Source organism: Sinocyclocheilus anshuiensis, unplaced genomic scaffold (assembly GCF_001515605.1).
Source record: "Sinocyclocheilus anshuiensis isolate Anshui unplaced genomic scaffold, SAMN03320099.WGS_v1.1 scaffold58, whole genome shotgun sequence".
Taxonomy (NCBI): domain Eukaryota; kingdom Metazoa; phylum Chordata; class Actinopteri; order Cypriniformes; family Cyprinidae; genus Sinocyclocheilus; species Sinocyclocheilus anshuiensis.
The window spans coordinates 3,466,327-3,490,705 of NW_015547688.1; the positions used below are offsets into that span (position 1 = coordinate 3,466,327).

Consider the following 24,379-nt stretch of genomic DNA (forward strand, 5'->3'; position numbering starts at 1 on the left):
AATATGACCGTACATTTGAAGTATCATCATGCATAAGAGTACTATGTCAAAAGAATTTACTTTCTGCATAAAATCAAATGGTGTCCCACCTTGTAACACGTAACTTGATCCAGTGGACGAGGACCGCGAGGTCCACCCATGTTGTTGTTAGAGTGCACTATCCCAACAGCATTTGGCATTCTCTGGTTGTTGTTGACATTGGTGTTGGTTAACTGGATGAGTGACTGTGATGACCTGTTTGTGGGCTGCATGTTTTGCTGCTGTAGATTAAAATTAAGATGAAACATTAGTATCAAGGTAAACATTAAACAAGAAAAGAAAAAAAAAATTCACAAACCTTTTGCTGACACTGTGCCTGTTGTGGTAATGGTGGCTGTTCTGTTGCACCCATAGGGAGTTCAAATCTTGGGCTAGGAATTACAAAATAAAAATTCATATGCTTAGAATTAATGCAAAAATGTTTATTTAAATCACACATATGAATATATATGCATAAATTGCAATCACAGATACTCACTGCATAAATTTGCATGACTTGCCCTCTGGACAGAAGCCCACAAGGTAATTTACACAGATGACTCTTCTTGTGTGTCTGTGCCTGCAATCCGGACCTAAAGGGAAGGTGAAGGGAAAACGTGTTGATTTCTTCCTATTACAATCAATTTTGAAATATCTGTAAAATAATGTAACTTAACAAAATTCAATGTAAAATAATGCGGATTCATACAACTTCTTTTAAATGCAAATATCTGAAAAACACTGCAAACGGCTTACCATGCTTACAAAAGCCCCTATCATACCATGGGCAATCTTTAATCTTAGATTCTGGGTCAATGTGCAAAAATGGACACTCTTTATTACTGCACTCCCCTGTAAAACAAAAATAAATTATTAAGACTTATTACACATAGATAGATCGATAGATAGATCGATAGATAGATAGATAAGATTTTAAAATACTAACCAAATTTAGAGTAGAAATAACATTCAGGCATCTTTGTCATATCATACTCATGTAAAAATTCACATTGGTCTCCTTTCTTGCATAAACCTCTAAGCCAGTGTTTGCACACCACAGACTTTTCTCCACTTATGTGTCTGAAAGGACACATTCCACCTGTCAAAAGAGAAAGCTGTAGAGTCTGATCGAAGCAATAAATCTGATTTACACATGAAATCCATAAACAAGTTTTTATAACACATGCCTTTCATACAGGCAGCTCTCATGAAGAACTCGCACACAGCGGCGCCAGATTCTGAAAAATAATAAGAACATTTTGTATCATTGTTAAAAGTCTTCTGTCCTAAATAATACTTATCTAGCAATCCATCTTATGTGTTGAAAATAATAAATCAGAAACACAATTGTAATTGAACATTTAAGACAAATATTAATCGACTTACTATCCATTCCTGGAAATGGCAATGGCTGAGCGCCTAATTGTTGTTCTACTGCAATTTCTAGATCAAACTTGATATGATCGACACACGAGATTAATTCCTGCATTTTGGTAGTATATCCTCTATATGTTTACCAGCAGTTGAAACGCTTCTCTTTATAACACCTAATCAGAAAACTAAAAGAAGTCTTGATGGCTAACAACTTATCCGTTTGCCGTTGGTCAGGTTTAATTCTGGACGTAAAAAGAGAGAATAGCGAAAAGGTATACAGATTTATTAACTGGGTAAACAGTCTTTAATGTAGCTCATGAGTAAATCGGTAAAGATAAAGATTGTAAATAAGCAGTTGATTTTAGAACCGTCTACTTCCACAGCGCTGCTCACGAGTGACCCCTGAACTCCAGGCCGTACAATCGATTGCAATAGCATCGATTTTCTGGGAACGCGCGAATGCGTTTTTTTTAATTGTATTTCTTAAGAGGAGTAATTTCGCCTTATTAATATTAAAACGTGTGTCAATGATCTTCTAATGATTTGTCGTTAGATGGCAACTTTGACGGCACAAAGAATATCCGAAAGGGCTGGGTCTTGATCAGTGTGTTGGTTGTTGATTAAAAGGTCTGCTGTAGTTAACAAAGGTACTGTGAGGAGCGCTGACCTGGGATTACGAAAATGTATTTAAAAAAGGAAGATAATCGAATTGAATGAGGCTCTGGGAACGCGCGAATGCGGTTTTTTAATTGTATTTCTTAAGAGGAGTCATTTCGCCTTATTAATATTAAAACGTGTGTCAATGATCTTCTAATGATTTGTCGTTAGATGGCAACTTTGACGGCACAAAGAATATCCGAAAGGGCTGGGTCTTGATCAGTGTGTTGGTTGTTGATTAAAAGGTCTGCTGTAGTTAACAAAGGTACTGTGAGGAGCGCTGACCTGGGATTACGAAAATGTATTTAAAAAAGGAAGATAATCGAATTGAATGAGGCTTACATTTCATAGGTGTAAACTACCAACCAGAAGCTGTTTTTTGTCTGTTGTTCTTAAAGAAATCCAAAACTATATAGATTATATCATGTTCAGGATACCAAGACTCAATACAACTAACTTATTAAAACGGACTAAATTAAATATTTCTGTGAAATTACAAAGCCTATTGTGATTCTACAAGTATGTTCTACTTATTAAACCTCTGGCTAGTTTATATTGTTTAGATTTTAAAAAACAGAATAAATCAAATTATTTCAAATGTATTTCTTTACTAATATTCTCGTTATTCGGTTCTGATGTGTTAGATAATTTAAAATGATTGAATACACACAGATTTGCCCAGCTTGTCCTGAACTAGTACATATATTTTTCGTTTTCATCCCATGTTTAAGATGGTGAAATTCTGAGTCTCAGTCATACATTTGTGTATTTCTGTATGCCATTTTAGTAAAGAAAATATAGAAGATAGCTGATGAATCAGGGAGATTTTCTCTTTGACCCTGACTTGTATGTTTTCCTCTTTGTTTTCAAAAAGGAAGTGGTAATTCTGAAAAGGTCAGGATATGGAGACGTACCCTCATTCCTTCCGAGATAAAGTTGATAACACCCACTTCGTTTTTCTAACATCAATTTCATTAAAAGATCATTCTTAAACCTGCTAGGGACTGATCTGAAAACTGATATTTTACATTGATATTAAGGATATTTTTGTTGCCACTCTGCAGTGGGTAGGCAGTTCACAACGCACATATAAAATAAATAATTTAAACATTCATACAAAAAAAAAAAAAAAAAAAAATTTACATGCACAAAAAATCTGATTTGTATTTGTATGGGATGAGATATTCTAACTTATTCCTTTTACCAGAGCATGCTTATACAACATACTTCATGGAAGCACACACTCAAAGCACGAGATTGGACCGTGTAACCCAGAATAATTAAGACACATCACAGTTTAATACAAATAATGGAAAAAAAACAGAAAAAAAAAAAAATCAAAGCATACACATACAATTATATAATTTCAACATCGTAATGACAACCCAATAAATGTATTAAAAATACAAATCAAAGTTCAGTAAGTTCAAAAAGTTGTTGCCCTCTTGACTCATCCAGAACATCCTCTGCATCCACAGTGAGTGCACTCAATGATACGACCCTAAGAAAACAAAAGAACAAATTAGGAACAGTGGCATATTTACATTTAGTCATTTAGCAGACGCTTTTATCCAAAGCGACTTACAACTGAGGACAATAGAAGCAATCAAAATCAGCAAAAGAGCAATGATACACAAGTGCTATAACAAGTCAGAATTAGCTTAACGCAGTACACGAAGCAAGTTTTTTTTTTTAAATCATAATAAATAAAAAGAACGCGTAGAATAGAAAAAGAATAGAGCAAGCTAGTGTTAGAGGCGTTTTTTGCTTTTGTTAATTGTATAATAAATAAAAAGGAAACAAATAGATAGAATACAAAAAGATTAGAGAAACTAGAGTTAGTCTTTTTAAATAAAACAAGCAGTTAGTAAATAAATTTGAGTGCAAGTCTAAAAGGGGCAAGTTTTTTTTTTTTTAAAGGCATACAATAAGTAATGGGACAGCTTTTTGATGGAAAAACATTAACATCTGACGGATGTATACGACTTTGAGTAAATTAAACAACTTGCACAACTTACCACTTCAAGCTTGCCCTTGGGAACTCTGCATATGCAATTTGTTCCAAAGTTTGTGTCGCGCGTCTGAATGCACCGCAGACAGCACAGATTTTCATAGCCCTGTTTTTTCCATTTGGCAATCAGATTCTTGTCTGCATAGCCCTCTCGGATGCAATATTCATAAAGCTCTGCGAATGAAACTCACAAGTTAACAACTCCCATAGAAACAAACCGTACAAAAGACTGCACCCCACCACCATACCTCGACTGATGGCCTTCCTCTTGTAGAAAAGGTCGAAAATGTAACGGCTGCGCTGGTGATGAAGTCGGAAGATTGGCCATAGAGACTCAACCTTACGCTTGCCCTCATGAGGCTCGGTTTCAGCTGTGAAATTACAGCATCAGTCAACAAGCATCGTAGCAGATTCTAAATAAAAACAGCACGTTTCCCCATTTTTATTAAACGAATTAAACGTGTGATTATTGATGTTAACTACACTAACATTCATCCTGACTGAGTATCTGATCATTCCGACATCCCAAACAATCGCCTTGTTAGCGTTATGGCTAGTTTGCAGATTGCTGAACGAACCCTCGCGCATTTTCTGGTCCAGCTCGTCAAGAGTCGGCTCTATGAGCTCCCAGCCATCTGGAGGTGGTTTCCTACTCCTTTTCACCTTGGGCATTATGTTGTTTAAACAATATTCGAGCGTCTCGGTTGTTTAGCAACAGCGAGCCGCTGGCTGCACGAAGAACTTCCCCGCGTTCTGTCGCCGAACGGAGGACGTCACTCCAAAGGTCCTTTCAGTGCGAGTCGTTACGCCGACGAGCTGTCTTCGTTCTCACACATGAAACACGAGCTATACTTGTTTCCAGCCTTGTTTTCCATTGCTACAACGTTCTGCATGAAACCCTGACTATTTCACATGGCAACAATGGTTTTATTATGGCGAAGCTGTGGTGTTATTCTCTCTTCCAGCATATTGCATCAGGCTAGGTGTCTGATCTTCTTCTTCTTCTAATAACGTTTTATGGCGGATGGCAATCAATCTCATTAATGACTCTGTATTCTAATTCATTTGTTATAAAAGTGGCCACCCCACCTCCATTACCTGTCTTTCTATTCTTTCTTACAATATTATATCCTTGCAGAACAAAATTTAATTTAGGTTTTAACCATGTTTCTTGTGTCATTTCCTGCCATCAGTGCTCCAGTCACAGTCCAGTGTTGCCCAGTTTCAGGTGTCTGATCGAGTGCCTGTGAGTGTAAATATAGGAACATGGACCAGCTGGCTATATGCTAATGGATGACTGTAACTACTTAATCGTGGGATTTTGTATTTGCTTTATTTACTGTATCGCCCCAGAGCCAAATAAAACCACGTAACTATAATTAATTGCTGCCGTACACCGTTCAGTAAGTTATCTACAGAGTTGGGTACGCGAGAGTGTGGTGAAGTGTGGCAACCTGATATCAAAACCGTACCACGCTTTTGTTGTGACTGGGAATGTGCTTTAGTCGACTGCTTTTGTTTTTATATCAAGCCAAGTTTAATCTTCATCATGCCTAAAGGAGGTAAGGGATCATTTCGTTGTGTATGTTGTGGCATCACACACTGCTGTCATAGCCTGTTCTTATGATTGGCATTATATACAGTCTGTATGCTGTACGTTTAAGCTAGCCTACGTCTTCTGTGTTATCGTCAGGATATTTTCATTGAGAGCAATGCTATTAGAAATTTGTATTTGTGTTTATTTGTCTATTTTAGGGAAAAAAGGTGGCCATAAAGGTCGCATGAGAACTTACACAAGTCCTGAAGAAATAGATGCTCAAATGAAAGCAGAAAAAGAACGAAAAAAGGTGAGCTGTATTACAAATTCACACAGAAACATGACAAATATTAAGAAACATGGGTAAGAATGTGGTTGACACTGAAAGCAAGCATTAACATTTAAGTTGACGTTTTAAAAAAAGATGAAACTTTTAAACTTTAACTTTTTTTTCAAATATATGTTATTAATCCCACTGACAGCAATTAATTCATGTAAATGTTTAATTTCTTTAAAAAATTGTAATAAAATTTTTAATCAAAATAATCATGACGGTGATTATTCATAACATTCCAGTGAAACAACACTTCTCTCTGTAAGGCGGACGTATGCAATCATTTAGTCCACTTAATTAAACCCCGTCCCTCTCTTACAATCAGCTGCACTGGTCTCCATCCAGTCAACAACTGACGAATACAACCAAGTCCTGGCACCAATTTTTATTTTATTTTTTTTCAATAATCTGTTTTACTCAAATCACATAACAGTACGGAAGAAAAGCTCTACTACATCGCAACTTTATGTAACAGTGGTCAAAAGCACAGCAGAAGGTGACTGATTCTCAAGAGCTCCACTCACTACAACCACTTTCTGATTCGGTGCCATTCCGCAAGTCAAATTGGCTAAACAAATTAATTGTTGCATGTGGTAATGTTTTGTTTTTTTTACATTGTAGAAGGAAGAAGAAGAAGGTGCAGCAGTGAACGACAACCAGAGCGAGGACAAACTGACAGCGTCAGGTTCAGGGGACAGTGACGATGAGGGGTCTGAGGTAAGTTTTCTTTTAGAATGATGACGAGTCCATGTTCCAGAGCTGTCCACCTACTTATAGATCCTCCTGATAGATCTATGAAGGATGTAGGCTGTCAAATATACACAACTGTTAGCCAATCATAAAGATCTTTACTTCTGAGTCTACAATCTGCCACACCTGTTCAAACAGAGCGTTCTGATGAGAGAGTTTAAAACAGGACAGAAAATACCCTATTACTCCTATAATGTTTTTGATATAAAAATCTTGATAACAGTATAAGTGGCCCTCAAAGAGCAGTTCAAAATAATAAAAAAAGGCAGTTCATGACCCCTTTAAGTTTTAGTTTCAGTTAACAATAACAACACTGATCTCTGTTTTGTCACAGAAAAGGAAGGGTGTTGAAGGCTTGATAGAGATTGAAAATCCCAATCGAGTCGCCCAAAAAGCAAAGAAAATCACAGACATAGAACTCGAGGGTCCCAAACAGCTTTCCAGAAGAGAAAGGTAAGAGACACTGGGGTGAGTGAAGCTAACAACATTTTCCTTGAGCTACTTAATACCCTCTCATTATTTACCAACATGTTATGTCACATTTTTTGTTATTGCTAGACATCTAGACACGTGAATCTGTTCCTTTTCATCTCTTTCAATAAGTTTCTTTTCATATTTCAGAGAAGAGATCGAAAAGCAAAAGGCCAAGGAGAGGTATATGAAAATGCATTTAGCAGGAAAGACAGATCAAGCTAAAGCTGACCTCGCTCGACTCGCCATTATTAGAAAGCAACGCGAGGAGGCTGCACGGAAAAAAGAAGAAGAACGTAAAGGTAAATTGGCAGCATTTGTTAATGTTGTAGAGCAACTTGTGAAAATGTCTTGCTGGAAATCAGAGATTCATTATTGTTTTCTTCTTTGTCATTGTAGCAAAAGAAGCAGCGCAGGCGGTGGCGACAGCGGCTAAATAACTGCATACGTTGTCTCTCAAATAATCCAAATAGTGGATTCTTAGAGGTTTCGATGCATTTGTGGACAGTATACGATGATATTGACAATGTTATTTTTGAAGACAAAGCAAAAGATAATGTGGAATCCTATAACACAGTGTTTCAGTGAAAAGGAATATTTCAGAGTATATTAACTCAGAAAGCAGGCATTTAATTATCCAAATAAAATGCCTTTGTGAGAGCCCTGATGCTTTCACTAAAGTGGCTAAATCTTAATGCTTGCTTTCACTCAGTGATATTAGGAATATAGACATATTTATTAATATATTAACATATTGCCAGATGTAGCTGAGTCAACTTTGCGATCTCAGTTTAAAGGATTATTGTAAATATAAAAACGTAATAATCTGTCCTCAGTTGTAAAGGACCTGGTGTCATTTAGAATGTAAAGAATAACATACACCAATAAAATGTCAGAACGTTTTTTTGAAAATGTATTTGTATTATATTGTGAATTGTTTTGTATATCTCACTAGTATTATTGTAAACCTGAAAAACTGTTTTGATTTTTAAGGTGTGGTTTTTATTAAAAATGTTGTAGTTGTTAAATGTATTGACAGTCGCCATTTATTTTTGGAATATTTTTGGAAAGTTTTTAAAAATATATATTTTGTATTATTATTGTTACATATATTAGTATTATCATATTGGACATTCCATACCTCCATTCCTTTGTTTTCCAAGTCCCAGAAAAGCCCATGGTGACTGTAGCATGTATCATATGAGATATGAACAAAAAGGGTAAGTAAAAAAATGCCGACAACAAAGAACAAAAAGGTGACAATGCAGAAAAGTGCTCCCTGTATCACGCCTTTCGTTGTGGGCGGGACAGGAGCTCGATTAGCCACGCCCCGCAGCGCGCTGATTGGTCTTCAAATTTCGCGGACTTTGACACGAGGAAACCTAAATGAAAGTTTTCACATAAAGCAATTTGGGGCGAACCATTAACCACATTTGTAAAGGTAAGTAGAAGAAGGTTTTCATTCTATATCATCACATCTATATAGATAATATATAGATATATTTAAAGCTTCGGTAACGTAAAGCAGAGTTTTGATTTAGCGGATCAAATCAAAACCTTGTGACTGTCTGCATGCGCTCCACATTCTCGGCTGATGAATGTTAATCTGTTACCGTTGTGCAAATAGGTGCTTAAAGAGCACGTACAAATTGCTATATGACACCTGAATGTCAAAGAATAAAATCGCTTTCATTATTATAAAGTAAGCATTTGTTCCTTAGCCACATGTCATTTGATATGTAATAGTTACAGAATGTATTTCGCGGGAAAAATGTAACCCTGAAGGCAGGAGTTCCGGTTTATGTGTCAATAGCTGCGAATCTAAATTGACCTTTAAAGTTCTCCACAAGTTCTCAAAGTTTGTTTCGTAATCTGTCAGAAGCGTGCTCTGCGCTGGCTGCTGCAGTTGCATCATTAGATTGACAGCTGAGCAGTGTTATTTTAGGGTTATTTATATACTATTACAGTTTTTAATTAATATTCTTAATTACCTTTTACTTTATAATTTTTTTCAGTTTTCGTGTGCTTTTACTTTGTGTGTTAGTCATTTTTGTTTTTAAATATATTTACCTTCATTTATTTTAGTTTTAGTACTTTTAGTACTTTTTACTGTTTTATTTCAGCGTTATTTGAATTAAAATCGATTACTGGATATCAGTCTAAGCAAATTCATACTCTGCATTTGATCCAAGAATACTCTGTTAAAGAGCTCAAGTACATTAATGCTATTATTACAAATTATGTAACCCGGTGTATACAGTATGTTTTGCATATGGGGGTCTTCTAACATTTAAATATAACATTTCTTTCCTCTAGAGATCATAAACTATGGCACAGATCAACGGCCATAACAATAAAACATGGGAATCTCATAACAAGATGATGCTGGAACCTCTGAGCACAAATGATCCTGAGGTAATTCAGTTCAAGTTTATTTGTATAGCGCTTTTCACGATACAAATCATTGCAAAGCAACTTTAGAGCAAATTAAGTTTCTACAATATTTAGTAGTAGCTTATCAGTGGTGACTGCCAGTTAATGTACATATGGCAGAAATGTACGGAAAAATCAATTAAAGACATAGTCAAAACAGACGACCACTATTAACAGCAATTATTATAAACACTGTCAAACAGGAAAGTCAGTGATTATATATACAACCAGCCTCAAGACTATTATTGTGAATCTCTGCAGTGAACCATGAATGATATTCTGCTGTGCAAGAGGGGAAAAAAAACTTTTTGTTTTGACTAGTTTTGGGGCTTATGATGAAATCTGGTCTCCTAGACTCTGATCTGCCTTGTGACAGGCAGCTTTAGCCTAGCCTTGCTCAGCTGAAGTATGATTCATATCAAATGAATACCGAAATATTTCTGTATGCACTAGGTATTTAACATAATAAAGAAGGAAAAGAAGCGACAGACATATGGATTAGAGCTCATTGCCTCTGAGAACTTCACTAGTCGGGCTGTTTTGGAGGCTCTGGGTTCCTGCATGAACAACAAGTACTCTGAAGGTTATCCTGGTCAGAGGTGACTATTGTTCAGTTACATTTTATGTACTGGTACATTGCAATTTTATGTTGTTGCATTTGCCAATAAGATTAGTATTGTGTAATTTACACTTTGCACTTCGACATTGTGCTTATGCATTAAAAAAATGCTTCTTTTAAATTCAGACTTTGTTTAATGTTATCAGGTATTATGGAGGCACGGAGCATGTCGATGAATTGGAGCGTTTGTGTCAGGAAAGAGCTCTCAAGGTGTACGGCCTCGACCTGGAGAAATGGGGAGTGAATGTGCAGCCGTACTCTGGTAGGTTTGTTTCTGTGTCACTAGACTGTTGCTGTAAGAGATGATGTAACATATGAAACATTAACTCATAAAGCGCACATTGTTTGAAATACTGTTTGATTTTTTCCTCAGGGTCACCAGCGAACTTTGCCGTGTACACAGCCATAGTGGAACCTCATGGGCGCATCATGGGCCTTGATCTTCCTGATGGCGGCCATCTCACCCACGGCTTCATGACTGACAAAAAGAAAATCTCAGCCACTTCCGTTTTCTTTGAGTCTATGCCGTATAAGGTGACCTTGCCATTAGAATCAACATTGTGGTGAACTCTAAACTGAAGTAATGGGAAAATTGACATTTTGTAATTTGGCTAGAAGGTCATAGTGAGGGTTAAACCTTAAAGGAAATTTTCTTCTGTTCTCTACATAATGGCAAATTTTAGGCAAATTTATTACCACTGTCTAATTGAATTTCTATAACCAGACAAGTAACATGGGCAGAATTTGCAGCAAACCGACTGATTTGGTGAAAAAACGCCTTTGTGAAAAAAGGTTCCAGCACTACTTTAATGTTTAACAATACCGACATGTTTCAGCCTAAAAACCATCTTCAGGGTGTATGATGCCTTTACCATTCAACAATCTGAATGGTGCATTCTAATTGACGATTCTAGTTTCGGATTGATAAACCTGCCCGACAACATGTTTAGAGTAAATACTAGGGCACAGAAAACCCTAATGCTGAGACAACACTGGTATATTGAACCTTAATTCATTTGTTTTTGTCCAGGTCAATCCAGAAACTGGATACATCGATTATGACAGACTTGAGGAAAATGCTCGTCTTTTCCACCCGAGACTAATCATTGCAGGTCAGTGCTCAGAGAAAACCGGAGGATTTTTTTAACTGCAATATGTAAAGCTTTTATAATTTAAATAATATCATTAATAATTAAAAAAAAATTGAATCTAACTTGAAAACCCTTTTTTCAACCCTTTGTTCAACTATATGTTGTTTTAATAGTGCATAAATTATTTGGAAAAAAATGAATGCCAACAACTATGGAAACTGATTTTCTTAAAGTAATTACTTTGTAATTCAGTTATACCTGAAAATTTACATCTTAATTTTCATATTTTTTCCTACCAAATATGTGGTTTAAAAAAAAAGAAAGAAAGAAACCGTAACTATTTATTCATATTTATTTAATATAAGTTTAATTTTATTCAAATTAATGCTAATGCTATCACTTTATTTAATAATTCAGTTTTATGACTTTTTATCTTATTAAAAACACTTATTTTTTTGTCCTATTTGCTTTTTTCAGTTTATTTGTAATTTTTTACATTTTCTACCACACTTTGTTCAACTATCTGATGTGCTTTGTAAATCATTTGGGGGGGGCGGGGTTGCAAGAGATTTAGCAAAAATAAGGGAGTTAGTGCTGCTCTGATGGGCTGGTTAGAGAAAAAAAAAAGTAATTCAACATTAAAAGAAATGACAAACATCACCATTAACGTTTCTGTGTACCATTGTTAAGGCACCAGCTGTTATTCCCGTAACCTGGACTACAGTCGCCTGAGGAAGATTGCAGATGAGAATGGAGCGTATCTTCTGGCAGACATGGCTCACATCAGTGGTTTGGTCGCAGCAGGAGTCGTTCCGTCTCCGTTCGAATACTGTGACATTGTTTCCACCACCACCCACAAGACCTTGAGGGGCTGCAGGGCAGGAGTCATTTTCTTCAGGAAGGGTGAGTTCAGTGTGAATTGAGCCGTCATAATAAATCTAGGCCATTGACAGCGCTGTCATTATACACTCTTGAATTGCAGGAGTTCGTAGTGTTGATGCAAAGACAGGCAAGGAGACCCTGTATAACCTGGAGAGTCTGATTAACCAGGCAGTGTTTCCTGGACTGCAGGGCGGCCCTCACAACCATGCCATTGCTGGTAAGAGCTGACGTCCTCCATGTGTTTAGATAAAATGAGATGAGATAAGATAAGTTGAGATGGTTATATGAGGTCAGATAAGGTTAGGTAAGTTTGCATTTAAACTAGGAATGTTTATGATTAATCCACGATCTATTAATTGACATGTAAATTGAATAAGCTTGCTGTTTAATTTAGTTCAGTAACCACCCAACCAGATGTTGAGAACACTGTCTATACAGTCATCCGATGTTAGTGCGCACAAGTATTTCTCTGTATGTAAAGATTACATTCACTGTAAACACTTGACAACAAGCACCATTCGTTTGCTGGCCTTTATCAACCCAATCGACAGTCATGTCACTGCTTGCTGCCAGGAGAGTATGAAGGTACACTAATTTTTATCATGACCAGTCTAGTGGTATGTTATATAAATGTGTATATATATAGATATACAGCGGGTAAAATAAGTATTGAACACGTCACCATTTTTCCCAGTAAATATATTTTTACTGTTTATATTAAAGGTGCTGTTGACATGAAATTTTCACTAGATGTCGGTAACAACCCAAGTAATCCATACATACAAATAAGTTCAGAAATTAAGTTCTGTGTAATAAAGTGGAATGACCCAGGGAAAAAGTATTGAACACATGAAGAAAGGGAGGTGCAAAAAGGCATGGAAAGCGGCAAATGGCACTGCACATCACCCCAAAACATTATGGTGTAGCACTGGCAAAATTCATATAATTGAAGGAAGGATGAATGGAAAAGTGTACCAAGACATGCTTGATAAAAATCTGCTGCCATCTGGATGATGAAGATGAAACGAGGTTGGACATTCCAGTGAGACAATGATCCCAAACACAGCCAAGGAAACTCTCAATTGGTTTCAGAGAAATAAAATAAAGCTGCTAGAATGGCCCAGCCAATCACCTGACTTGAATCCAATAGAAAATCTATGGAAAGAACTGAAGATCAGAGTTCATAGAAGAGGCCCACAGAACCTTCAGAATTTGAAGACTCTGTGGAAGAATGGGCCAAAATCACACCTGAGCAATACATGCGACTAGTTTCTCCTTACAGGGGCTGTCTTGAAGCTGTCATTACCAACAAAGGCTTTTGTATGAAATATTAAATAAATTTCAGTAAGCGTCATTCCATTTTATTACACAGAACTTAATTTCTGAACTTATTTGTTTTGCTTTCTTTGCATGTATGGATTACTTGGATTGTTACCGACATCTGGGGCCCGTTCTTCGTACGTCGCTAACTCAGTTAGCTGGATTTGATTGTTGACGATTTGGCATGATCTTGAATTGTTTGGTTCTTCGAAGCTCATCCTGGAGTTGCTGTCATTAAAGATAATATAATAATGTTGTGTAGTCTTTTATACTGTGTAGACAGCCAGTTTTACTCACTGAAATATTTATTAATTATAAAATAATTAGTTCATAATTGTATTCGAGTCTTACACACATGCTATACAGATAATGTAGAGTCGTGCATTAATTTGAGTGCTGACAGTAAACCAACCCATGAACGCGCAATTATCTCAGATAACTCAATCCAGCCAGACTAATCATCAACAACAGGTGTGTTCAAAGAACCCAGTTAGCCAGATCCTGATTAGCGCGATGATATCATCTTGGATGTGACATTTCATCTCGGATGTAATAAGCGACGTACGAAGAACGAGCCCCTGGTGAAAATTTCATGTCAACAGCACCTTTAGAAATATATTTACTGAGAAAAATGGTGACGTGTTCAATACTTATTTTACCTGCTGTATAGTATATACATATATATATATATATGTATATACTGAATTTACCCTGAGAGTTATTACTTGACTTAAATTCAAAGACAAAAGTAATGTTTTAAATATTTTACAATCTTCAGATTGTTTTAATGGAATATATGCATTTTCTGTAAACATTAATTTAACAATGAAACCGCTTTAATTAAACAAATTAATTTGATACTATACATAGTCTAAATGTAATATTTTTGTAAGTCTTATTTAAATTAAACGGCAAATATTTATTAATTATAAATTACTTGAATTCAATAAGTGTTTATTAATATTATCACTTTACTAAATTTACTAATTAAAAAAAAAACTTGACAAATTAATATTTATGAAAATGGACATAAAGCACATACCATATGTGCTTTATTTAAATGAAACAATAAGTATTAATATGTATTAATAATTTGATAAATTATTTATATTTATTAATGTTTTTACTTAAAAAAATGACAAATTCAATTTTATGAAAATCGATTTTTAATATTCCTGATTGCAATTTTTTTCTACCCTAATATGCCTCGTTTATGTAAATAGTAAATATTTATTAATTTTATAATTAATTATTTACGTTGTTTATTAATGTTATCACCTAAAAAAAAAGTAACTTTTTTATGACAGCTGATTATCAGTATTCTTAGTTATGTGCTTTATTTTATTTGTTTGATGTGATGCGCAGGGGTTGCTGTTGCTTTAAAGCAGGCTCTGACTTCAGAGTTCAAGACCTATCAATTGCAAGTTCTAGCGAATTGCAGGGCTTTAGCAGCCAGCCTAATGGAAAAGGGCTACAAAGTTGTTACAGGTGAGTTCCTTAAAGATTTAGTAAGGATTTAATAAATTATACGTAAATGAAACCGTTGGCTGAGGGTGACAGAGACTGGATACAGTCGCAGCTGTGTTCACTTTACCTTTCGTGTTTATATGTAGGTGGCTCAGATAATCATCTCATCTTGGTTGATCTGCGTTCAAATGGAACTGATGGAGGAAGAGCAGAGAAAGTACTGGAGGCTTGTGCCATTGCCTGCAACAAGAACACCTGCCCAGGTGCATTGGAAAAAATAGCATCATGTTAGACATCTTTTTATATGTTTTACTACAACAATCTAACCAGTTATTCCACTGATTCTTTTTCCAAAATTTGTAATGAAGGTGATAAAAGTGCCTTGCGCCCCAGCGGCCTTCGTTTAGGGTCTCCTGCTCTTACATCTCGAGGACTATTGGAGGAGGATTTCCGTAAGGTTGGCGAGTTCATTCACCAGGGTGAGCTTTATGCAATAATGTAACATTAAAGAATATTGTTCTTGATATTATAATTGTCAATATGTGTATCTGCCTGCAGGCATTGAGTTGACATTGGAGATCCAAAGAAACATGAATCCTAAAGCAACTTTGAAGGAGTTTAAGGATGAACTGGCTCAAAATGAGAAGTACCAACTGAAAATAAATGAAACTCGAAAGGAAGTCGAAGACTTTGCTGGAAAGTTCCCAATGCCTGGGCTGCCAGAGTTATAATTACTGTCTTTCTGACTATTTGCTAAGATTTCTATCGATTTAATGGGCACAAAGGCTTGAATACCACTCAGCAGTCCACTGCAATCGTCATGCACCTCAATGTGATGACTTCCCTTTCATATAAATCACCAAATGATCTGTTTTTGACTACATTTAATTGGTTTCTCTAATGTGTTCTAGTCACGTTTTCTCTCACTTCTGTGGTTATACCCATTGCAGAATAAGCCGAAGTAATCTATACAAAGTTTTACTGTACACTTAAAACAGATCAACAGAGAATAACCAACTGGCACAATGAATTTGTACATGCAGTGCAAATAAAGCCTGAAATATTGTAAATGTGAACATGTGACTAGACCTTTTTCTTGCTGATTAAGTGTAAAATTTACATCTCCCTGTTACTATTTACTCTAATAAGCTGACATGTGTAAGTCATTACAAATTCAGAATGAGACGAATCATGTGCCTTTTACTATATAATAAAGGAAAGTAGGTTTTTGCTAAAGACAGACTGTTATCGGGTAGGTATGATGCCATTTAATAATGATGCAAAACAGGGCTAAATCAGAAATCATTTAATGAAATTGAAGGCAGAGAAATTTCACAGTGGGCAGCAACTCAAAAGCACACAGATGACCCTCAAAATTTACTCAACTTAACATCCATAAATATTTTAGCATGAAGAATATACCTCACCTTACCCCGGACAAGCGCACAATACTCTTCAAATAGATTTGTGTAAAGTAGCAACAAAAATGCATGATTTAGACAGTTACAGCAAACAAGATGTGTTCAGAAACAGCAAAAAGAAATAACCTTAGAAGTTAATGTGTGTATAATGGTATGGCTTAATCTCGATTTACATTCAACAGACTGTAATTAAATGCAAAAAAAAAATCTGCCTGACAAATCGTTACAAAGGCCAGTAATTACTGGGTAGCCAAAACAACTTGATATTAAGACACACTTGCGATGAAACAGCGGTGGCAGTCAAGATCTGTAATTTTGGACTACAACTGCTATCATGCAGTAGTGAGAATAACAATTATAGACTATGTATTTCGGCAACAACCACCATTATCGTTCATTTCACATCACTGCAACAGCCATTAGAATGAAGTGCCACTTCATCCACACAGTTACTCATGCTGACGTTGCTTGCACACAACTTAGACAACAATTGCTATCCATTTTAAATATATCTAGAAAGGCTGAACAGCACAACACACGAGATACAATGGAAGTGTCTATAAATTGCCACCATATTTTGCAGTCATTACATTTTTGTGTTCTTCAAACATGCAGAAAAGTTGTGTAACAGTTCTCCACAATGTGACAACTTACATGCAGTACATTCGTTCACCTTATCACACAATTACGTTAAAACCCGAAGGGCAGTTGGCTCCATTTTTGTTTAACCATGCCTTTAACCTTTGTTCATTTTTGTATTATTAAAAATATTCCGTTTTCCGCTCAGATTTTATGTCCACTGGAGAGGGCAGAAAAAAGGATAAATCTGAAAATGTGCATGTTTTCCCTATGTTATTAATCAGTTTAGTGTATTAATTATTTCTTAAGCTCAGAAAGCAAGTATCAAAAAGCTTATTACTGACCAATCCATGAATTAACATCAAATTATCTGCTAATTGAAATGCATATAATGCTAATGCTTTTTATAAAGGCTGCGTATTGAGCAGAATGTGTATTATAAAATACTGTTCTGTTGCCACGCAAGTTAGTTCCATTAAATTATGCTTGTGATTTTCATGTAGCAACAGTTTTGTCTTGTGAAGACAAAAAAGCATTAATTATTAAATGGGATACCAGGACCAGATTAATTAAATGGTGATTAGAGACTCTCCTGCTGCTGTTCCCATGTAGCTGTAGTGGTCAATGAAAACAAGCATGTGACTACACAGATTTAAATAAGCCGTTTCGTATGGCTTCTTTCAAAACAACTACTTGTGCTTGAACGACAGTAACATTTTGCTGAGTCTTTATTTCATTTCATAGCTTTTTGTAAGGTCTTCTGACCGCAAGAGGAACCATTTTACTGAAGACGGTTTGGCAATAGATTTAAGTATGCAACCTCTACACTAAACAAATAGTCAAGACCACATTTTGTAACACCAGACGTTTAACCTGCTGCTTCCTGGAATGCCATGAACAAAAACAAAGGGGATTACATTCAATACATTTGGTCTCCTGATTTTATCGGGGTTAATGTCGAACAGATAGTGGACACATTCAGATTTTGTACAAATAGCTGGTGGTGTAATTAAAACAAAAAGACTGGTTGCCCCCCTTCGAGGACCCCTGAATGTAATGCTGCTTGATGAGCTCACTCAGGTAGTGGACGATTTTACTCTCTTCCACAGTGTAACTGAGCTGCAACAAGAAATTAGTCCTGCGCGACGTTACCGAGCCCTGGTCGTTGATGTCCATGGGAAGGTGAATGTGATGGCAGAATGTATATAGGAAGGCCTTGGCTGTAAGCTGAGTCAACATGCCCTGAACATGGAGGAAGTAGGTACTGCCACGTTTGATCTGAGTCCTGTGGTCTGCCAAATGGCTTACTAGTGTTCCTTTGTATGGCGGACACCGGAGGGTCTTGTTGTCACAGTCCAAAATGCTTATGTAACGGCTGTATCGATTCAAAGAGTGGAGAATGCTGGATCCAGCCGGGGAGGCAGCTCTGGGGAAAAAAAAAGAAAAGATTAAATACCAAAAATAATGAACACTGCTCTTTTGGTCACTGATTTAAAGCATTGCAAGCAAAAAAACTGGCTGCTTTTGAAACTATGATACGGAGTTATTGATTGACTACAGGTCGGCCACATACCTCTGCAATCCAATAAGTTTCCATCTCTGCAGGTCGGTAAGCTGAAATGGCGATGAAAGCCATGGTTGGACGGTTTCGCCGTACTTGCCGAGATTGGGAACGAAAATGAACAAAGCATTGACTAGCTTCCTCACCGTGCCCTCGTCCACCCCTAAAATAACGAGCGTTCGGCCACTCAGAAGGCAGAAAATGGCTTGCTGAGCAAACGGATATTGCCTGATGAATCGAAGAGCGCTGTGACCAGCTTTCTTCTTCTGCTTTAGCGTCAACGCACTGCCGTAGGTGAACAGAGACACCGCTCGGTCAGAACTGGTGGAGGCGCTCATGAAGCTCGTACTATCGGAGACATCTTCGATATTAATTTTTGCCACCTCCTCAGTGTTTAGCTCAGAAAAAGTCAGTCCCATGTTTGGGCTTTCTGCGAGGGCTGACTCTTCAAAAGTGTAGTCCACCTGTAAGGCAGGGTCTCCCTGAAGAAAAGACAGAGGTTCTTGGTTCACCACTGTGTCACCACAGCACTCCTGAGCGAGCTCAGGTAAAGGTTCCTCAAAAATGAAACCGTCCTGTCCAATACAGCAGGCTGCATCCATCGGGACTAGATTCCCGTCAGATGTCCTTTGTGGGACAGCAACAGAGCTGGACGCATTTTCAGATGGTGATGCAATGGATACCTTGCTCTTTCGTTCTAGACCATCAAAGTAATTTGCCTGTAGACTGGAAGGACTAACACCTCCAAAAGCCTCAATGCTCTTGTCGCTACTAAAACTCCCTTTGGTCTCCGTGTCGGCGGCCTCTGAGGTTTCCTGCGTAATGTCAGATGTACTGGACTCGGGAGGCCCTTCCATAGACTCCACACCTGGCTTAATGTGATCTACATCTATGCAGGTGGTGTACGAGTCGAGACTCAGCGGCTCGCCAGATAAGTTCAGAATGGGGACAGTTGGATTGTTGGAAGAAATACTGAAGTTCTTTGAGGTTCCTCCATACTCCCAGTCCCGTTCAGCTTCGAAGAGGAAGCTAGTAACGCTCTGTTTGCTCAGAAGAGCCCTGTCGATCTGGCTAGTGTAAATAAGGCATAGATCTCCTCGGAATGACTTCTCAATTATGTTTAGTTGCTCTAGAGTTTGGTGGAAAAAGCTGGCATCGCAGAGCTCTTCCATCGTTTTCAAGCGTTTATCAAAGCATTTTGCAGATTTGGCCTTTATGAGCTGAGGTGTGTAAGAGGACTTTCTACTCTTGCTTTCGGTTTCCACGGTCTTATCTGCAATGTCAGAATGATGACTATTTAGTGTATCGTCTATTACACTCATGTCAGCCGGTTTCTCCGTCTCTTGTTGGATAAAATCTACATCTTTCTTTTTCCTGGAAGGATAAGACGTTATTTGCCTCAGCAGATCTTTGTGTTCATAGATGGACTTCTCCACATTTGCTAATTCATTCGCCTTCTCAATAGCTTGTGTGGAATAACAGCCATTGTTCATTTTCTGAAGCTCAGTTTCTTTGTGCAGCACCAATCTGGTGTACTCCAGGTCTTTCAGTTTCTTTTCCAGTTCATTTGCAAAAGCTTTCCTGTTGCCTGATTTTAAAAATTCGGAAGCCTTGGAAAACTCGGATGACAGTTCTTGAAACTGATGCATGATCTTCCTTTCGTCTGCGGAAATGTAGGCCAAGCAAAAGGGGCGCACAAATCCACGAGCCTCCAAGTCGTACAGCGTCAGATGATGGACGTAAGCGAACGCCCCTTCCTTGGAATCACCCAGGACAACTTTTGAATCCTCCACAAAATTGAGCTTTGGGTAGTTACTGCCAGGAGGATGCCCAACAAAGGACGCCTGGTAGTCCACAGACATGATGCGAAGTGAGAAGTAGTTAAGGTCAAATGTCCCACACACTTTGGGATCATTGGGAATGGTGATTAAAGGCTGTGGACCGACCTGTTCTGAAAATTCAGAGACGAGTATGAAATCTTTTGAGAATTTCGCATAGGATGTCTTCGTCCAGGGATTTGCATTGGCAGCATGAGCAAACAAAGGCACAGAAAACTCCTCTGGAAGTGAGCATGGATCTGTGAAAGAGTCCCCAAAGTCATCTTCTTTGGTCAAAGCCACCACATCTGGTGAGCCAATCATGTTCTCGGAGTATATAGAGAGACATCAGCAGAGATACCCTTCCATGCTCAGTATCTACATCGATGAAAACATAATATTTTACAAAGACATCATTTTAAAAACACAAATCATAAATACGCTGTGCACTGAGGAGGACTCTCTGTCTTTGCAGCACGGCTGGTTAGTCCACTGAGCCAGATCACGATCTGATATAGATGGGCTTGAAGACGATGCTCTGGCAGACCTTCGATGTCGCCTGCCATAAATCTCATACATCTATCAGTCGTCGCCGCTTACATAAACCTATTTATAATCCGGCATCTATATAACAAATCTAAACGAAGACACCGCTGTTACAATGTACTCCAGCTGCTCAATAAACTGACATCCTCTTAACAGCAGCCATATTTAAACGATCGTAACCTTCCCATGTGACTATCCTGATGAGGAAGCAGCTGCGTTTCAAAACCTAGAGAGCTGACTAGCTGGACAGCAGTTTGGGCACACTTAGTGAGCGGACTCGGAAAGCTCTTATGCTGCCCAAATATGCTACCTACGTAGGCATCTAACTAGGTTTTGAGACACAGTCTCTTGCATTTGTTATGATGCGTTGTCTGGTTGTTCAAGGGGAGAAATTATATTATGCGTAATGTATGACAAGACTCGTTATTATACGTATATGCAGATTCACTGTTTTAACTAATTATTATTTGTTTTAAGTTAATTGCATTTCGTTGGGAAAATACACAACACAGCATTCTAACCAGATTGCTTTACGGTATTTTTACGACAATTCTCGCCAGGCGCCGGAGTTATTTGTGTATATACGTGTGTAATAGGAAATAGGAATAGGAAAAGCAAAAACAAGGAAGGAATTTTAATATAAATAAACCATGACTGCATAACAGAAAAAGTAGGTGGCGATATGCACACAGGATGTAACACGCCAAAAAACGGAAGAAGAAGAAGAAGAAGAAGAAGAAGAAGAAGAAGGCGGTGCCGGAGTTCGAAGTTGTTTACAGAGAGTTGATTCATCTGCTGTGTTTACACGTTATTAAAAACGTTTACCGAGATTTCTTTCCGTTTACGCTGATATGTTTTATCTCAGTTAACTTATAGGTTGTCGGGGTTTTATGCTATTCAACAAGCTGTTATTTTGATGTAATGTTCGGAGTGTACAGTGACCATGCGCCGCTAGATCACAGTTATGAACGTTTTGTTTAGATCACTACGAGTGACAATTGGCAGTCGATTTTATAGACAACAATCTGTAAGCATGATAAGGCGCACACAGATTAAGAAAGTGCTTTGTGTTGCTGAGAAAAACGATGCAGCTAAGGGCATAGCAGAGATCATGTCAAACGGGAGATCGAGAAGAGTGAGTGCTGACTGTTGCACAGTTACTTTGATCCATAATGTCAGACCTTATAGTTATTAAATGAGTTGTTGTTTTTATGTCTATCAAATGTTGTTTTTATTTGTATGTAATAATGATCATCACTGGTAATGAATCTTTTTTTTTTCTTGACAGAGAGAAGGCTACTCGGTTTACAACAAAATATATGAGTACGAATACCACCTCTTTGGTCAAGTAAGTAATTTTTTAGTTAATTACTACATATAAGTAGTATATAGAGTCTGTGTTTGATCATAGTGTTTATTTGTTCACAGAATGTAACTGTAAGCATGACATCTGTGTCAGGACATCTCTTGAGTCTCGAATTCAAAGCTCCCTTTCAGAAATGGTAAAAAGTTATATTTCTTCATATCTCTTTGATAATACAGTTTAAATATTCAGTTAAACTTTGTCATGTGGTCTGTTTCACAGGCATAGTTGTAATCCAGTCCTGTTGTTTGATGCTGAAGTGGAAAAGTACTGCCCTGAGAAATTTATACCCATCAAAGTATTCATTTTCATGCGTTCACTTAGATTTGTGTTTAGAATATGAGCTTGTATTTTATATTTTAATATATATATTTACATTATCCAGAGGACTTTGGAGAGAGAGGTGAGACAATGTCAAGCTCTGGTCATTTGGACTGATTGTGACAGAGAAGGAGAAAATATCGGCTTTGAGATCATTGATGTTTGCAAAGCAGGTAAGTTTAGTGCATCGTGGTTCTAGTTATTCACTGTACTGGTGCTATATATCTCTAACACCCATGGGATATCTTTTAATTAAGTGAAGCCAAACGTTCAGGTCTTCCGTGCACGGTTCTCTGAGATCACCCCGAACTCCATAAGGAGAGCCTGTGAGACCCTTACTGAGCCGGATATCAATGTCAGTGATGCAGTGGATGTGAGACAGGAGCTGGATCTCCGCATCGGTAGGCAGTTCCAAATAGAAGAGAACATAAACAAAAACTACTGCATTTTAGACCATGTTTAGCGTATGTACACTGTGTTCCTTCAGGGGCATCATTTACCAGGTTCCAGACATTGCGCTTGCAGAAGATATTCCCAGAATCTCTCTCTGATCAGCTCATCAGTTATGGCAGTTGTCAGTTCCCGACCCTTGGCTTTGTGGTAGAGCGGTTTAAAGCCATTCAAGCCTTCGTACCTGAAACTTTCTTTAAAATCAAAGGTACTCTGTTTTTTTGAATTGACACACTTCACATTTAATAATTTTGAACCAAATACAAGAAGTGCTTTGCAGTGTCGTCACATGTGCTTTATTGTCTGTGCTTTTCTGTTTGATAGTTGTCCATGAGCCTAATGAAGAGGAATCGGTTGAATTCAGCTGGAAAAGACATCGTCTTTTCAGTCACACAGCATGCCTCGTGCTGTATCAGATGTGCATGGAGGTGTGTGCTTCTATATGACTTGTTAAAAACGTTTTTAAAAACATATGCAAGCTTTGTAGTTCATTATTAAGTCATCATAAGTTTTCTGTGTTTGGTTTTAATCTTTTCTTAGGATCCGATGGCGAAAGTGATATCTGTAACAAGTAAACCAAAAAGCAAATGGCGACCTTTACCTCTCGACACTGTGGTAAGTAATTTAGAGCTTGACAGATTTTATACATTAAAACATTTGGAAATATGGACAGAAGTATGTATGTGGACACTCAGACATAGGCCTGTCGCAATAATCAATATATCGACTTATCGCACAATATATGTACATGACCTCAATAATTTTTGGTGACGCAATATATCGCCCATTATATTTACTTAAAAATAAATGCCACCATGTTTTTTACATTCCACTTGCACCTGTGTCTTTTGCAGCTTCTCGAGCATAACATGGTGTAGTTGGTGCTAGTTCAAATTTAAATAATGTTTCTACAAACAAAGTTTCATCTGCAGATATGATCTTGTTTAGGGATCTGTGCCTTTGTGAATCTGTGTATCATTCGATCATTCGTTTTTTGATTTAATATTGAAAGTAGAAAAATTAGAATACGGTTCCTTTTTCGTTTTTTTGTTTTTTTTCCAAAAAACGAAAAATGAAAATTCAGCTTAAATTTTTGTTTTTCGTTCATGGGTGGAAAAATGAATACACAGCTTGAATATTTGATTTCTACACTTGGGCGGGAATTAAATGCCCCTTTCTGCTGATTGGTCAGCCGAAGATCAAACCGTGCCTTCATCAGGGCTGCGTTCAGCCCCGACAAAAACGGTGCAAAACGTTTTTTAAACGGAAACGGTGATGCGTTGAACACACTGTTCTGATGACGCAAGAGTTGCAACTATGGCAGCTGAGAAGGCCATTCTTTGTGTTCTTTTTGAAG

At 37.4% G+C, this 24,379-nt stretch overlaps 6 protein-coding genes across 8 annotated transcripts in view; 3 read left to right on the forward strand and 3 right to left on the reverse strand.

The window, feature by feature from the left end:
- Nucleotides 1-1,883, reverse strand: part of cpsf4 (cleavage and polyadenylation specific factor 4) — a 2,247-nt gene extending 364 nt beyond the window's left edge. The window contains exons 1-7 of the mRNA XM_016505935.1: nt 1,405-1,883; nt 1,206-1,256; nt 965-1,117; nt 775-870; nt 518-611; nt 338-410; nt 90-260 (exon numbers count right to left, since the gene is read on the reverse strand). Of these exons, the coding sequence (XP_016361421.1) occupies nt 90-260; nt 338-410; nt 518-611; nt 775-870; nt 965-1,117; nt 1,206-1,256; nt 1,405-1,507 (741 nt within the window). The 5' untranslated portion in view covers nt 1,508-1,883. The remainder of the gene's footprint in view (nt 1-89; nt 261-337; nt 411-517; nt 612-774; nt 871-964; nt 1,118-1,205; nt 1,257-1,404) is intronic.
- Nucleotides 1,884-3,377: 1,494 nt separating this feature from the next.
- Nucleotides 3,378-4,822, reverse strand: bud31 (BUD31 homolog). The gene is made up of 4 exons (XM_016506051.1): nt 4,639-4,822; nt 4,309-4,431; nt 4,068-4,234; nt 3,378-3,550 (listed from the first exon to the last, which is right to left on the reverse strand). Exons 1-4 carry the CDS (start codon nt 4,730-4,732, stop codon nt 3,500-3,502), a joined length of 435 nt encoding a protein of 144 aa, XP_016361537.1. The 5' UTR covers nt 4,733-4,822; the 3' UTR covers nt 3,378-3,499.
- Nucleotides 4,823-4,974: 152 nt separating this feature from the next.
- On the forward strand, nt 4,975-8,117 carry LOC107703426 (28 kDa heat- and acid-stable phosphoprotein-like). 2 transcript variants are annotated; one of them, XM_016506049.1, is made up of 7 exons: nt 4,975-5,043; nt 5,289-5,622; nt 5,816-5,907; nt 6,553-6,648; nt 7,016-7,134; nt 7,303-7,454; nt 7,552-8,117. In XM_016506049.1, exons 2-7 carry the CDS (start codon nt 5,610-5,612, stop codon nt 7,590-7,592), a joined length of 513 nt encoding a protein of 170 aa, XP_016361535.1. In that variant the 5' UTR covers nt 4,975-5,043; nt 5,289-5,609; the 3' UTR covers nt 7,593-8,117. The 2 variants fall into 2 exon arrangements, with proteins under 2 accessions (XP_016361535.1, XP_016361536.1); XM_016506050.1 differs by lacking the exon at nt 4,975-5,043 and having other exon boundaries at nt 5,259-5,622.
- A 380-nt stretch (nt 8,118-8,497) lies between these two features.
- LOC107703425 (serine hydroxymethyltransferase, cytosolic-like) lies at nt 8,498-16,035 on the forward strand. The gene is made up of 12 exons (XM_016506048.1): nt 8,498-8,593; nt 9,469-9,567; nt 10,039-10,184; nt 10,351-10,466; nt 10,578-10,738; nt 11,235-11,316; nt 11,986-12,198; nt 12,278-12,394; nt 14,863-14,985; nt 15,111-15,227; nt 15,333-15,443; nt 15,523-16,035. Exons 2-12 carry the CDS (start codon nt 9,481-9,483, stop codon nt 15,693-15,695), a joined length of 1,446 nt encoding a protein of 481 aa, XP_016361534.1. The 5' UTR covers nt 8,498-8,593; nt 9,469-9,480; the 3' UTR covers nt 15,696-16,035.
- A 261-nt stretch (nt 16,036-16,296) lies between these two features.
- LOC107703424 (Smith-Magenis syndrome chromosomal region candidate gene 8 protein homolog) lies at nt 16,297-21,058 on the reverse strand. 2 transcript variants are annotated; one of them, XM_016506047.1, is made up of 3 exons: nt 20,472-21,058; nt 18,538-20,369; nt 16,297-18,390 (listed from the first exon to the last, which is right to left on the reverse strand). In XM_016506047.1, the coding sequence occupies exons 1-3, from the start codon at nt 20,664-20,666 to the stop codon at nt 17,943-17,945; spliced, it is 2,475 nt and encodes an 824-aa protein (XP_016361533.1). In that variant the 5' UTR covers nt 20,667-21,058; the 3' UTR covers nt 16,297-17,942. The 2 variants fall into 2 exon arrangements, with proteins under 2 accessions (XP_016361533.1, XP_016361532.1); XM_016506046.1 differs by having other exon boundaries at nt 18,538-21,058.
- A 545-nt stretch (nt 21,059-21,603) lies between these two features.
- Nucleotides 21,604-24,379, forward strand: part of top3a (DNA topoisomerase III alpha) — an 11,542-nt gene continuing 8,766 nt past the window's right edge. The window contains exons 1-9 of the mRNA XM_016506044.1: nt 21,604-22,023; nt 22,177-22,236; nt 22,317-22,390; nt 22,474-22,549; nt 22,637-22,745; nt 22,830-22,973; nt 23,060-23,230; nt 23,347-23,450; nt 23,563-23,637. Coding sequence (XP_016361530.1) covers nt 21,853-22,023; nt 22,177-22,236; nt 22,317-22,390; nt 22,474-22,549; nt 22,637-22,745; nt 22,830-22,973; nt 23,060-23,230; nt 23,347-23,450; nt 23,563-23,637 — 984 coding nt within the window. The 5' untranslated portion in view covers nt 21,604-21,852. The remainder of the gene's footprint in view (nt 22,024-22,176; nt 22,237-22,316; nt 22,391-22,473; nt 22,550-22,636; nt 22,746-22,829; nt 22,974-23,059; nt 23,231-23,346; nt 23,451-23,562; nt 23,638-24,379) is intronic.

Coding starts and splice junctions, on each gene's coding strand:
- bud31 (XM_016506051.1), bottom strand. CDS start 4,732: ATGCCCAAGGTGAAAAGGAGTAGGAAACCACCTCCAGATGGCTGGGAG. Junction 4,235..4,308: donor GAGGAAGGCCATCAGTCGAG/GTATGGTGGTGG, acceptor TTTCATTCGCAG/AGCTTTATGAATATTGCATC. Junction 3,551..4,067: donor CCAAGGGCAAGCTTGAAGTG/GTAAGTTGTGCA, acceptor TTGTTTTCTTAG/GGTCGTATCATTGAGTGCAC.
- LOC107703426 (XM_016506049.1), top strand. Junction 6,649..7,015: donor GTGACGATGAGGGGTCTGAG/GTAAGTTTTCTT, acceptor GTTTTGTCACAG/AAAAGGAAGGGTGTTGAAGG. Junction 7,455..7,551: donor AAAAGAAGAAGAACGTAAAG/GTAAATTGGCAG, acceptor TTGTCATTGTAG/CAAAAGAAGCAGCGCAGGCG.
- LOC107703425 (XM_016506048.1), top strand. CDS start 9,481: ATGGCACAGATCAACGGCCATAACAATAAAACATGGGAATCTCATAAC. Junction 9,568..10,038: donor TGAGCACAAATGATCCTGAG/GTAATTCAGTTC, acceptor TGTATGCACTAG/GTATTTAACATAATAAAGAA. Junction 15,444..15,522: donor TGGCGAGTTCATTCACCAGG/GTGAGCTTTATG, acceptor ATCTGCCTGCAG/GCATTGAGTTGACATTGGAG.
- LOC107703424 (XM_016506046.1), bottom strand. CDS start 20,666: ATGATTGGCTCACCAGATGTGGTGGCTTTGACCAAAGAAGATGACTTT. Junction 18,391..18,537: donor AAACTTATTGGATTGCAGAG/GTATGTGGCCGA, acceptor TTTTTTCCCCAG/AGCTGCCTCCCCGGCTGGAT.